Genomic DNA, 13,641 nt, shown 5'->3' on the forward strand with positions numbered 1-13,641 from the left:
TCTGTGCACACTCACCATATAAAATGTAGGTCCCCAGGGGTTTCAGAAGACTGAGCCCCTTGCCAGTGTTTTCCCCACACAGGCAGTCCAACACGATGTCCACGCCTTCAGCGGAGATCCTGGAAGGAGAAAAGATGTTCTGATGTCAGAACATAAGAAATACAGCTTCTCCCTTTCCTGTGTCGTATCACCTGACCTCCAGGATAAGGAAGTTAGAGCTCCAGGGGAGGCCTCGAGGGAGGTTTATCTCCAGAGTGTAGGGACACACACCCCTCGCCTTGCTTTGTGGATCCATCCCAGGGAGCCCGCTGCAAACTGAAAATGGTGTGAGATGGACACGTGTGGGCACCCCCTCATCACAGGTCAGCAGTACAGTACACTGGTCATCCTCATGATTTCTTACATAGACAGCTATGATTGAAATATCCTCCTGTCCAATCACAGAGCTGGGGACAGCCAAGCCTGCGTCTGGGAGCGGGTACCAAGGAGGAAGATGGGGAGAATGAAGTAAGGCATTGAACTCACAGGGCTCCAGTTTCTATCCCTATGCCCCATACAACTTCCCTGAGCCCTTAGCTCTCTTCTTTGCAGAGTGGTTCCTTTGTCTGTGGTAAGAATGAAATGAGGTGACAAAAAAACACACTTACCCCAGGCTTGCCATAGCAGTCATTCAGCCAATAAGTTAATAGCTAAAGGCAGAGAGAAGAGACAACTCGGGCTCTGTCCAAAGTGCTGAAAATGACTCATGGAAAAAAACCCAAACCCAAAACTCAACATTTCCTTGTCTTCACTGGCTGCTGGCCCAGTGGAGGAAGCCCAGAGAGATCTAACTTGCAGGCTTCTGGTACAAACTGGTTGTTACAAAGAAGGAATAAACAGAGAGGCTCTTTCCTTTGGTGATGGAAAAGTGAAAATCCACCTCTGTACTCCACTGGACCCATGGAACAACCATTGTCCTACTCATTTATCCATCCTTCAGTTCACTTGAGGGGGGGCTTGAGAGTGGATGAAGAAGGGACTCAGCCTGTGGCAATTCCTGCTCTGTTCTGCAGTGGCCTTTCTCAGTTCTGTAAATGTGTGAGATCATCTTGTCTTCACCTATACCTCCAGTTTCCCAGCCCCATCCTTACCCTTGGTGAAGTTCAGGCATCACAGTGCATAACCAAGATCTGGACGCAAGATCCCAGCCCAAAAATGGCAGGGAGAAGTGGAGCTGGATGGAGGCCCCACGTCACGGGTGGACCACCAGGCTAACAAGGACAAACGCTGGAGTTTACACCTCAAGAGGACCCTTCTCCCAAATGTTCCAGTCCAACAGCCACTTGAAGAGGAGCCTCCCTCACCACACCCATGGTGGAAAAATACTTGAGAATCACCAGCAGAGTCAGCTGACTGTGCGGAGATACCAGCCCACCCTCACGTCCAACCTCTCATTTCTAGGCGTATGTGGCTGCCTCTTATGTCTGCCAATGACCTCACTGCAGAGTGCAGTGGGGTCCAAGTACAGTGGTTTGGATGTCTACTTTCCCAGCTGCCATAAATCTGCTGATTGAGAAAGCAAACATGAATAGCCCTAGCTCCAGGCCAAGTTCAGCAGCAAGGTATTTTGGAATTGCTGACCCATGGTCTTTGTGTGTCTCCTTCCTTTGCCTGCTCCTGCCAATTCTAGCCCCTATGGGATACATCCAACCCTTGCCTTCCACCCTCACAGGTCAGGGAAGAATGTGCTAAAGAGAAAGTCCCCAGTAGTCACTACTAGAAGAACATCTATCTTGCCAGGAAGTAAACTCCTCTTTATTCCACGTCATTTCTACTAGAACTACTGGCTCCCCTTGCTGTTTCTGAGTGCCCTCTCTTTTTCTAAGAAGTTACCTGTACCACAGATCTGATCATCTTTGGCACATAACAGGCTTCTCACAACAATGACATGCAGTAGGCTTTTTACTAAATGTTTACTATGGATGGTTGCCAGGGGTACTCAGCCAGGCCACCTCCAGGAAATCTTTTCTGGATCTCTGTCTCCCTGGTCTCTCTAGGTGACTCAAGTCTCATTAATTTCCCCTGATGTTTTGGTAAGCACCTACTATTCTCTAGTCACTCAGGGTGAGAAGAGAAGGCAGCAGAGACGATGCCTGCTTTTCTGAGCTCACCCTCTCAGCCTCGCCTTTGACCTGAATTGCAGACTTGGGTACTTTAGTGAGAGAGTCCTCCTACAGGAGGGGGTGCTTCCCTGCAGAGGCTTGGTGATAGCCACCATGGCTCTGTCCAGTCTGTTTCTCTACCTTCCAGGGCTGACAGCAGGGCAGGTGATGCTTCCGTGCCAGTTCCCCCATTCTCTTGCTCTCTTGCTGTGTTTATGGCCTCTAAAGGAGATTATCATCCCTTCCAAGGCCCCACCACCTGACACCAGCACACAACCATCTTGCTCTCTGTGTCACAGGTCACTGTGTCTTCTTCTCTTTCAGAATCCCCATGGCTCTGCCTTTCCTGGTGCCCAGCTTGCCAGGTACCCTGCCTGTGGTCATCCCTCTCCTACTCTCCCCTATGGAGGCAGAGAAGGCCTGACGTACACTGGCTCGGCCCCTGCCTCACCGTTTCACGTAGCCACAGGCTTGAGTCAGGCAGCTCCACGGTCTCTGTGTGAGTGCCTGGGGTGGGAGGACAGCAGATCCCAAGCTGGGAACCTAGGACTGACCTACACCTCAGCTCCCTTCTCTGAACAACAGGGGCAATGTCTACTTTGTACAATGGGTAAGGTGCCAGTGACGCATGCCTGAAATCCTAGCCTCCTCATCGCAGGAGGCGATGTGTCATCTGGGCTTCTGTTTGGATATTGCTGACCTGGAACTCCCCGATGTCCAGGCCTTGAGGGTGAACCCCACTGTCTTGCTCATTAAGCTATCAGTCCCCACAACTTTGGATTTCAGAACATGTGTTTCTAGCTCATGGATGTGTCTGTGTGGTAAATGCAGCAACAATGATTCTTGAATGAATGAAGACCAAAATCTGAAGCCATGCTGTGCACCATTTACCACCAGCTGAAATTTCAAACACATGCTTTGCACACAGCTGTGGATGCAAGAAACGGTACAAGTCTCAGGTGTGCAAGTCAGTGAGCTGTGACATTGGTTTGCTCCTGTGAAACCATCACCGTCATCTGGGTATGGGAAATATCCTTCCAGCCTGCAAGTTTACTTGCGTTGTCTTGTAACCAAAAAAAAAAAAGAGCTTGGCGGAACAGGGAATTCATAAACTCACTTCAGAGGGGCATTTAACATCTGTGAAATGAGAATTTTGTTGTTGTTGTTTTTACCTTTTGTACGCAGGGCTGTAAGTTGCACATAAAATGGTCTCAGCAAGTGGTTTTGGGGTTTTTTTTGGCAAAGAGGGGTAAGCCAACAGAGAAAGTATATCTTACCTGACTTGCTCTGTCTCAGCTCCCCTTGCCAGGGATTGTTGTCCACTTGACCCTTCTGTGAAACCCTTCCTTACCATTCTAGGGCCCCCTACAGGCTTGTTTGCTATGACCTTCTCTCTGATCTCTCTATTTCTGAAGTCCTATTTTTTTATAGTCAGGTGCACAGGACTTGTTTGGTTTTATCCATCATCATCTGTTTCTTCTCCAGCAGACACAAAGTGTCTGGATGTAAAGGATGAGTCTGCATCATCATAACTATTATTCCTTTTATGACGCATGACTACAGGCTGGGCGTGCATTCAAAAGACGATTGAGGATCAATTGGATTATAAGAGTTTTCATCTCAGTAAGGTTTATTTCATTATCTTCTTATTTGCTGTACGTGGAACTATGTCTATAATCCAAAGGCAAACAGGAATTTCTCTGAATAACATGCCAATTGCATGTTAGCCAATGGGTATTTTGCACTAAGAATTTGCACAAAGCTGTGATTACAATGGGATGGAAATTGGTATTCTGCCTTTATCCCCCTTACTATGGTAATTTTTTTTTTTGCCAGTCTTGGGCTTGGGCTCAGGGCCTGAGCACTGTCCTTGGACTTTCTCAAGGCTAGAGCTCTACCACTTGAGCCTCAGCACCACTTCCAGCTATTTCTATGTATGTGATACCAAGGAATTGAACCCGGGTCTTCGTGCATGCTAGGCAAGCACTCTACCACTAGGCCAAACTCCCGGCCCACTGTGGTAATTTTTTAAAAGGTAAACTGCTACATTGTCTTTCTAAAGATCATTTTTAAGGACTGGGCTATGGGAGCAGCATGTTCAATCACAGTTTTCCTTTCTGTTAGTGATGGGTACTGGCCCTGAACTTCCACTTAGGGACCAGGTTGTAATTCACTGTCGGCAGACACTGAGCACTGGTGACCAAGAAATATGACACAGACACAGAGTTGGCTCTGCAACAGGCAGCTCTATATGGGGAGCTTTAAGCTGAAATCTGGGCTGTTTCCTAAAGGAAGGATTCTAGAGTGGGTAGGTTCCTGGATTTCTCTATAGAAGATCATGTACTTTGAACTGTTTGCAAGTGAGTGGGAAAAGAGAGTTGTAAAGAGTTTAAGGCTACAGCACTAGCTAATAAAAAGTCAGCATATTCACTAAGGTAATTACTTGCTTCATTCTGTGGGGATGACAATATCTATTTATCATTATTGCTACTTAACCTTTTTTTTTTTAAATGTATTTATGTATTTGCTGGTCTTGGAGCTTCAGCTCAGGGACCTACCCCTGAACTTTTGTGCTGAGCCTGGCACAGATGAGCCACAGCTACATTTCCAGCTTTTGTGGTGGTTCATGGGAGATTAGAGTCTTCTGGACTTTTAGGGCTGGGAGTTTGGCCTAGTGATAGAGTGCTTGCCTAGCATGCATGAAGACCTGGGTTCATTCCTTGGTACCACATATATAGAAAAGCAGGAAGTGGTGTTGTGGCTCAAGTGGTAGAGCTCTAGCCTTGAGAAAGCCCAAGGACAGTGCTCAGGCCCTAAATTTAAGCCCCAGGACTGGAAAAAAGAAAAAAAAGGTCTGGAATTTCAAATCCAGGCTGACTTCAAACATCAAATCCTCAGATTGCAGCCTCCTGAGGAGGTAGGACAGCGGGTGTGAGTGACTGGAGTAATGGATGTTAGCCATCTTTTATACACATGCAATGACTTATTGAGACGAGAAAGGGCTGGCCTGGTGCTAATGGGAGCGAGCGCCTTACCTTTTCACTTCTTGCACGTAGTCTGCATTTCTGTCAAACAGGTGAGTCACTGAGTCTTTGATTGCTTCGTGCTTGAAAGTAGAAGCTGTCCCAAAGATGGTCACGTTGGGGACAGTGGAGCACAGCTGGGCTACCGCTTGACCCTGCAGATGACACAGACAGGCAAGTCATACCCAAGAGCCAGGATGTTAAATGAGGTATCAGGTGACCCAAGTCAATGATGTGAGACAGAATGCACGCTTCACAGACTCTCAATCAGTCTTCACTATTTCACAACCAGTCCTGTGGAAGGCAGACAGAAGCCCTCGGCTCTGGCACTTTGAATATTTGTCAGGTCAGGTCAGTCTTTGTGGCGTACTGATTGTGCATTGCAGAATGTTTAACAGACTTCCTGATCTCTGCTACAGCATCTTTTCTTTTTCCAGTTGTTAACACCCAAAAATGTGTATGCATGTTGCAGCATCACAAGAAAAGTTGTCTTGGGTAAAAGCTGCTGGTGCTGAGAAAACTCACCAGAAATCAAAAACTCAGCAATAGACTCAACTATTTTTTTTTTTTTTGCCAGTCCTGGGCTTGAGCTCAGAGTCTGAGCACTGTCCTTGGACTTTCTCAAGGCTAGAGCTCTACCACTTGAGCCTCAGCACCACTTTCAGCTTTTTTTTTTTCTATGTATGTGGTGCCGAGGAATCAAACCTGGGTCTTTGTGCATGCTAGGCAAGGACTCTACCACTAGGCCAAACTCCCCGCCCAAGACTCAACTATTTTTATGTGTGTGCTACTGGATTCAGGGACTTGCATTTGCTAAGCAATGACTCTAGCACTTGAGCCACATCGCCCAGCCCTTTTGTTTTTATTTACTTATTCTGAGATCGGGTCTTGCAAGTAGCTGGGATTACAGGTGTGTAACACCAGGCCCCATCTCAGAAAATGGCACAGTATTAAGACCAAATAAGAAGATAACAAATAAAGGTGGTGTTACCAAGTCCACCTCTACCATGGGTAACTCTAGCTCAAACCTTGGGAGGACTTCATGAGAAGGTGCAAGGACACCTCAGGGTGGTTCCAACCAAGAGATGATGAAGCTGCAGTATTATCCAAGTGTTTCTGCCCTATGTTGGAGAAGGGCTACAGTAACCATGCACACATGTACCTTACTCTACTGAGCCAAAGATGTCACATGGCAGAATCTCGGAGCAAGCAACTTTCATCACCCCTTTGTATAATTCATGGACCTGGAATAAAAAAATGTGACACTCCATAGGTACTATCTTTCCCCTTATGAGCTTATTATTTCTGGGACTGAATGAAGGTGCTCTGGCATATGAAGAAAAGAGCAACACAAGGTTTTAAATAGGAAATGATCTAGGAGGAAATGACAAGTGGAGTTAGAAGTCGTTTTCTGTACCCTCATCCAATATGGTAGAAATTCAGGATAGCTGGGCTCTTCCAATAAAAATCATTCAGTTGGTACTGAAGATGCATTCTAAAACCACTGTCTCTGGCATTTCATTTCTCATGATAAAGGAGGAAAATTATACTACCAAAGCCATCTGCCATGTGCCTTTCTGCCTCTCATCTTATTTTCATGTCTTCAATATGGTAGATAATTCCAGTTGGCACGTCAATTTATGGAAATGTTATCTTATTATGGATTGCAATTAGGGGCAACCTGGAGAGACTCACAGAATGTCAGAATCAGTGTCCGTCCCCATCGTTCTATAGATGAGAGAAAGGATACCCAGGAAAGGTGAGAAGCCCCAGTTTTTCAGAGGAGAATTCAAAGCAAGGCCTTCTGATTGAGCCAGTGCCGTTTTCTATGATTCTGTGCTGCCAACTTATCCGGACATTTCAAGCTAAGTAGACTTTCAAGTTGCTGTCTAAAAGAGACATGTCACTGGTATGGTCCTTCGGTAGCCACATGATGAGTGTGAACCTGAGACCTGACAGGTGACGGGTCTCTGTGCTAAAAAGAGTTGGGAAATTCAGAGTAGTCTATTCCTCCTACCTAGTGAGTGTAAATCCCAGCAACCAATGTAAACTCATTAGCCTTCCATACACCATTCATGCAGCTCCAGAGTCCCAGGGCTCCAGCTAACTTTGTTAGTACAAGGGCAGGACATTAGCCACTGTGGGCTCCCTTCTGTGTCTGTGCTCAGGCAAATGGGGCCATTCCTCATGTTCCTATTTTACAGAGTCCCATTATGTGGTACTGTGCTATAAGATGACAGACTTGTTGGAGGTGACTGCAATATCCTCATTACTAAGTCCTGAATCCTCATGCGTGGCTGCCACTTTGGCCTTTAACGCTACCTGACTGTCTCCAAACCTACACAGAAACTCAACAGTTCCAAACCAAAGCCCACAACCATGCCCAAATGGGCTCTTCTCCGAATTCATGTGCTAGAGTGCCACAGCTAGGTTGTTTTAACAATAGAAAGCTCTTCTCCCGTGTGGAGTTCAAAGATCAGACTTAAAGTATAGGCAGAGAGGGAAAAGTGTGTCCCAGGTCTCTTTCCTTGGCGTGGAGATATCCACGCTCTCCTTTCATCTCTTCTCTAACAGTTCCTTGTCTGAAGTTTGTACTCTTATGAGAACACCGGTGCTTTAGCTTAGGGGCCATTTCTGTGTGACATACTTGACTAATGTCTTTCCATTTCATCCATGTTGGTTGGTGCAGATGGTAGAATTTCATTCTTTTTTTTTTTTTTCTGGCCAGTCCTGAGGTTTAAACTCTGGGCCTGGGCTCTGTCCCTGAGCTGCTTTGGCTCAATGCTAGCACTCTACCACTTCAGCCACGCTACCACTTCTGGCTTTTTCTGAGGAGTTTATTGGACCTCAGAGTTTCACAGACTTTCCTGCCTGGGCTTGGCTTTGAACTTCAATCCTTAGATCTCAGCCTCCTGAGTAGCTAGGCTTAGAGGCATGAGCCATCGGGGCCCAGCTAAATTTCATGCTTTTTAATGGCTGGATGTTTTTCCATTTTGTATATGCACCATTTTTAAAAATCAATTTATCAACAGATGGGCATCTTTGTTGAATCCACAGCTCAGACACCATGAATACTGTCCTGATGGGAGGACAGATGTGAATTCAATATATTGATTTCAATCCTTTTAATATAACTGCTGGATCATATAGCATTTTTATGTCTGGTTTTCTTTTTGAGAAACCTCTTTCCTATTTTCCATAAATGCTGTGCTAATTTAGATTCCCATCAACAGTATATGAGAATTCTCCTTGCTCCACTAAAGCATAGATTTAATTAGCAAATGCCACCTCTCTCAGAAGCAGAACTTTACCATTTCCATTTGAAAGAGGGAAAGTCATAGTGAAGAGAGACAGACAGACAGACAGACAGACAGACAGACAGACAGACAGAGTGACATAATAGGTATCTGGGTTGCTGATACATAGTCATATACCACTTAATGGTTGAGATACATTCATTTGATGACTTCATCACTGTGTAATGTTACTGTATGCACCTGTCCACCTGGATGGCAGAGATAAATCACCTGCTTCAGCCTCTCCATGCAATATAGCAATGAAGAGATGACAAGGCCACTCCCCAGGTCCCACAGCATACTGTGTGACAGTACAGTTTATTCCATGGATAGAGTAAACATATACACCAATTCACAGACATTTGTTATCATCCTGTTCTGGTCTTTTTTTTATTTTAGGTCACTCTTTTGTTCCATATATTTTTTATTGTAATTAATAAAAGGGTTACATTATATTCACCAGATAGAAGGTGCATTAATTCTCATACATTGATACTCTTTCTCATGTCTTGGTCCCCATTTCCCTCCCCTCAACCCTGTCCCTCATCTTGTTTGCCCTCCTTCCCTATTCAATTTCAAATAACCAATCAAGCATATATACAATATATCAGATAACAAGGTGAAATACTGTAACAATATGAGATAACCAAGGGACAGCAAAAGAGATGACAGAAAACATAGTACATTAAGGACAACAATCACTCATTATATGGCTTTTGTTTCTATATCCTGGAGGTCCTTTCATTTAGTGTCATACTATATGGCCTTATGCATCTAGATTTTTTTCTATTGTAAATCTCTTCTAGGAGAGCCCAAGGTTTCTACTGATTATGACAAATGAGGGAAACCATTGAGCCTATGTTCCTTTGAGTCTGGCTTACTTCACTTAATATGATTTTTTTCTAAGTCTTTCCATTTCCTTACAAATTCCACCTCACTCCAGTTAGAATGGCCATGATCAAGAAATCTAATAACAACAGATGCTGGCAGGGATGTGGCCAGGAGGGATCACTACTACACTGTTGGTGGGAGTGCAAACTCGTTCAACCACTATGGAAAGCAGTATGGCAGTTCCTCAAAAGACTAAACATAGGGCCGGGAGTTTGGTCTAGTGGTTAAAGTGCTTGCCTAGCATGCACGAAGACCCGGGTTCGATTCCTTGGTACCACATACATACAAAAAAGCCAGAAGTGGTGCTGAGGCTCAAGTGGTAGAGCTCTAGCCTTGAGAAAGTCCAAGGACAGTGCTCAGGCCCTGAGCTCAAGCCCAGGACTGCCAAAAAAAAAAAAAAAAAAAGACTAAACATAGAGCTCCCCTATGACCCAGCAATTCCACTCCTTGGCATTTACCCAATCATCCAGAAACAAGGACATACTAAATCCACTAGCACAACCATGTTCATTGCAGCACTATTTACCATAGCAAAGATATGGAACCAATCCAGATGCCCCTCAGTTGATGAGTGGATCAACAAGATGTGGGATTTATACACAATGGAGTTCTATGCTGCTGTTCTGGTCTTTTCTATGGTTGGCAGAGTGATATGTTGGTTTACACTGACCACACCACAGAAATGAGCAATGGGTGATACTATGCTGTTCCAATGCTGTGATCTCATTGGGTGATAGGAATGGGTTGGCTCTTTTATATATCTCATGAAGCCATTTCATATGCCTGTTGTTAACTGAAATATGCAAATCTGACTCCAAATGATATCATATAGTATACACTATATATCTCACATGGCATAGAAGCATTACATATAATAAATATATGTGTAGAGTATGCACTGTATAGTCACATGTAGTTAGAATCACGCATAGTATGTACATGTTGGTAACATGTGCACAATTAGAAGTTACTATGTATAAATCATGAATTCATAGTATATAATTATGTGTCATATTAATATATACCTATAATTCATTATAACTATAATTTACATTGTTAAATATTTCACAGTAATATAGTGTTATAGATAGCATTATAATGTATAATCAGCAGTATGCTAATATATAATTATCAGTTAATTACACATACACTTAATCTATAGTATATAATATTTAATTAATAATAGACAATTAGGACTATACTAATGATATGCTGTGGGAGCGATGCTTGGGAAACACAAACTCACAACACATCTATGTGCAGCCTTCTAGCTCTCTGCCCACTTGCACAGACAGTAGGAGTCCTCACGGAGGTTTTTTTTTTAAATAGTAAATAATGCTCAGATTCTGCATTTAAAGTGCTTTCCTTATAGTCATAGGACAGCTGTACCCTTTTCTCACCCCCAGTGTGTGTACTCTCATGCCTCCTCCTTGTCTAGTAAATACCATGCACTCGATAAACACTTGGGGGAGATGAGATGATTTTTCAATAGAAAGTACTTTGCGCTGTACCTACAGACCCAGGACATGGAATGCACAAGGCGATCCCCTCCCTCTCCCTGTGGCTGCGGCAAAGGGAGAGTTGTGTGCACCGGTTGTCATTGACTTGTCTTTCCTTGTGAGTTCACTTCCTGGCATGGAGCTTCCCTTCTCCTCCCGCTGGCTGAAGTTATGCTGGAATAGTAGCTGTGCATCCTCCCGCTATGAGCAAGTCACTATGATAAACGGGTCCACAAGCCCTTAACCCATCTTTTAAGTATTATTTTAGTTCCCCACTGTTACCTAATAATGGGGATTGTGAAAACAAGAAGAACTTGAACAAACTAGTGTCCCTGACTCTAAGGTGACATTACGATCATCTTCCTATAGGTTCCTCTAAGCACTCAGGTAAGTGAGCTGGGACTCAGAGTGGTAGAGAAATCCATGTCCCCAGACTTGGTGCAAAAGGCTTCATGGGTACACTCTTCGGAGAGCTTTGTCCCAGGGTTATGTGAGAGAACAGATTTATAGCCAGATTTCCATTAGCCCAATCTGTATTCCGGAGCTTACAGAACCAGAGCAGTGACAGCAGGAAGCCTGGGGACAGTCGATGAACAGATGTTCTGGGTCCCTGCTGTACAACTCTTCATGAAAGACAAGCAGTTCAAAGTAAGATCTATTGCAGAAAAGCCAAGTACAGTAGACAAACGATCAGAGGTAGGGCTGCATTTGGGCTGCGTTCCTATACAGGCTTAGCCACCGTCTGGTCCACACGAAGTACTGAAGACTGGCAGGCTCTAGCTGTACCCATTTGGGAATTGGGATGGAGCCCAGCCAAAAATTTCATCACCCACTAAATGGGAGTTTAAGGCAGATGAGTCCATCAGCACAGTGAGATTCAGGATTTGTTCCACTAAAAGTGAAATGGGAGGGTAGCGTGCTGGTCGGTATGGCCTTCGTTATGATTCCACCGTGGCCATAAGGAACAGAAGATGATGATGCAACCCACCACGCTGCCCTTTAGATATTCACGAAAGATCTCGGAATCAGGTATGGCTCTAGAAGCAAGCGCCTACGCGGAGAGAAGCTGCATCGTTGGTTTTGATGAATATATGAGCCTTGTGTTAGATGATGCAGAAGAAATTCATTCCAAAACAAAGTCAAGGAAAGAACCGGATGGGATCAGGCTAGCAGGAGATAATATTACTCTAGTATGAAGTGTCTCCAGCTAGAAATGATCCGTGAAGTGAGACGTTATTAAGAATCTTATACGGCTGGTTTTTGTCTGTTTTTTGAAGAGTTCTTGGAATCTAAGAACACACTCGTTCATATTGTTTAAGGAGCTCTGTTGTTCAGATGTAGTATGCATGGTTCTGATGACCCGGTGTTATCATCTAGTGACAATAAATGCCTTAGGATTTTTTTTATTAAAGAAATAATGAAAGTAGGGCCGGGAGTTTGGCCTAGTAGTAGAGTGCTTGCCTAGCATGCATGAAGACCCAGGTTCGATTCCTCAGTACCACATAAATAGAAAAAAGCCAGAAGTGGTGCTGAGGCTCAAGTGGTAGAGCTCTAACTTTGAGAAAGTCCAAGGACAGTGCTCAGGCCCTCAGCTCAAGCCCAGGACTGGCAAAAAAAAAATAATAAAAATAATGAAAGTACAATGGCATGCCTAGGCCATGGAGACAGAAGCCCCAATTTCAACCATGCATAAGAGCCCCTGGGTGCAGTAGGATTTTGCTATGCAGAGCATTGAAGGTGTGCATTACGGTGGCAGGAATGGAAAGGACACTCCTGGGCCAGGGTACTGGGTCTCAAATGGGTCTTGTACCTGAGAAAGGCTCTCTAAGACAACAAAAGTTAGCTCAGTATTCACAGTTTGATTTTTTTTTTTTTTTTTTGCCACTCATAAGGCTGGAACTCAGGGCCTGGACACCATCTCTGAGCCTCTCTGTGCTCAAGGCTAGCACTCTACCACTGGAGCCACAGCACCACTTCTGGCCTTTGCTATGTATGTGGTACTGAGGAATCGAACCCAGGGCTTCGTGCATGCTAGGCAAGCACTCTACCACTAGGCCACATTCCTGGTCCCTGATTTTGTTTCAAAGGGTATTTGTACTGTAGTCCCACCTGCTTCTATATACTTTAAAGAATTCCATTTATCTTTTCCAAAAGCTTGTGGAAACCATAGACCATTGGCATGGTCACAGATGGCAATGAATCAGCAGAATGAGCTTAGGATTATACCAGAAGAGTTCATGGAGGAAATAATAAGAGATTCCCCCTGGACCCCAAAAAAGATTTTGAGTTGAATTTATCTTCATCTTTATCAGTGCATAGAGGCATTCACATTTGCAGAAGACAAGTGCATGCTGTCGTCAAACCTAACACTTGGGCTATGTGCATCAACTGTTACTTTGTTTATGACAATACCACCTCCCACACTGGGATTCTGATAGAGGGTCAGAATCTTTTTTTCTCAAACAAATGCTATCATTTGCCTGGCTCAACAGGCAGTTCAGTCAAGGTCTGTAAAAACAGGAAATTTCAAATCGCCACAGTGCAAGATGATCCCTGTAACCTCCTATCTCAGGCCGCAAGGAGTACTCTAGTTCTCCCTGGTTATGCTCTGAGAACCAGTGGCTTTATTTTTCCTGTCTTGCTTGTCTCTGGAAACCTAGTGACTTGCTCTTATTCTAATACATGGGTGTAGATAATTTCAGTGGCAAGAAGCTGCTAGAAAACATGATCAAGGTAAAAGGGTGAGAAAAAAGTATAAGATGGGGGAGGCATTTTTCAAGTGTTAAGATAT

The 13,641-nt window shown here is 44.3% G+C and overlaps 1 protein-coding gene across 1 annotated transcript in view; it reads right to left on the reverse strand.

The window, feature by feature from the left end:
• The window catches only part of Vat1l (vesicle amine transport 1 like), a 91,066-nt gene that overhangs the window by 37,444 nt on the left and 39,981 nt on the right, over nucleotides 1-13,641 (reverse strand). Inside the window, exons 4-5 of the mRNA XM_090357253.1 lie at nucleotides 5,177-5,319; nucleotides 16-119 (exon numbers count right to left, since the gene is read on the reverse strand). Coding sequence (XP_090213379.1) covers nucleotides 16-119; nucleotides 5,177-5,319 — 247 coding nt within the window. The remainder of the gene's footprint in view (nucleotides 1-15; nucleotides 120-5,176; nucleotides 5,320-13,641) is intronic.

The sequence above is a fragment of the Megascapheus bottae genome, chromosome 24 (genome assembly GCF_031878675.1).
Source record: "Megascapheus bottae isolate mThoBot1 chromosome 24, mThoBot2.hap1, whole genome shotgun sequence".
Taxonomy (NCBI): Eukaryota; Metazoa; Chordata; class Mammalia; order Rodentia; family Geomyidae; genus Megascapheus; species Megascapheus bottae.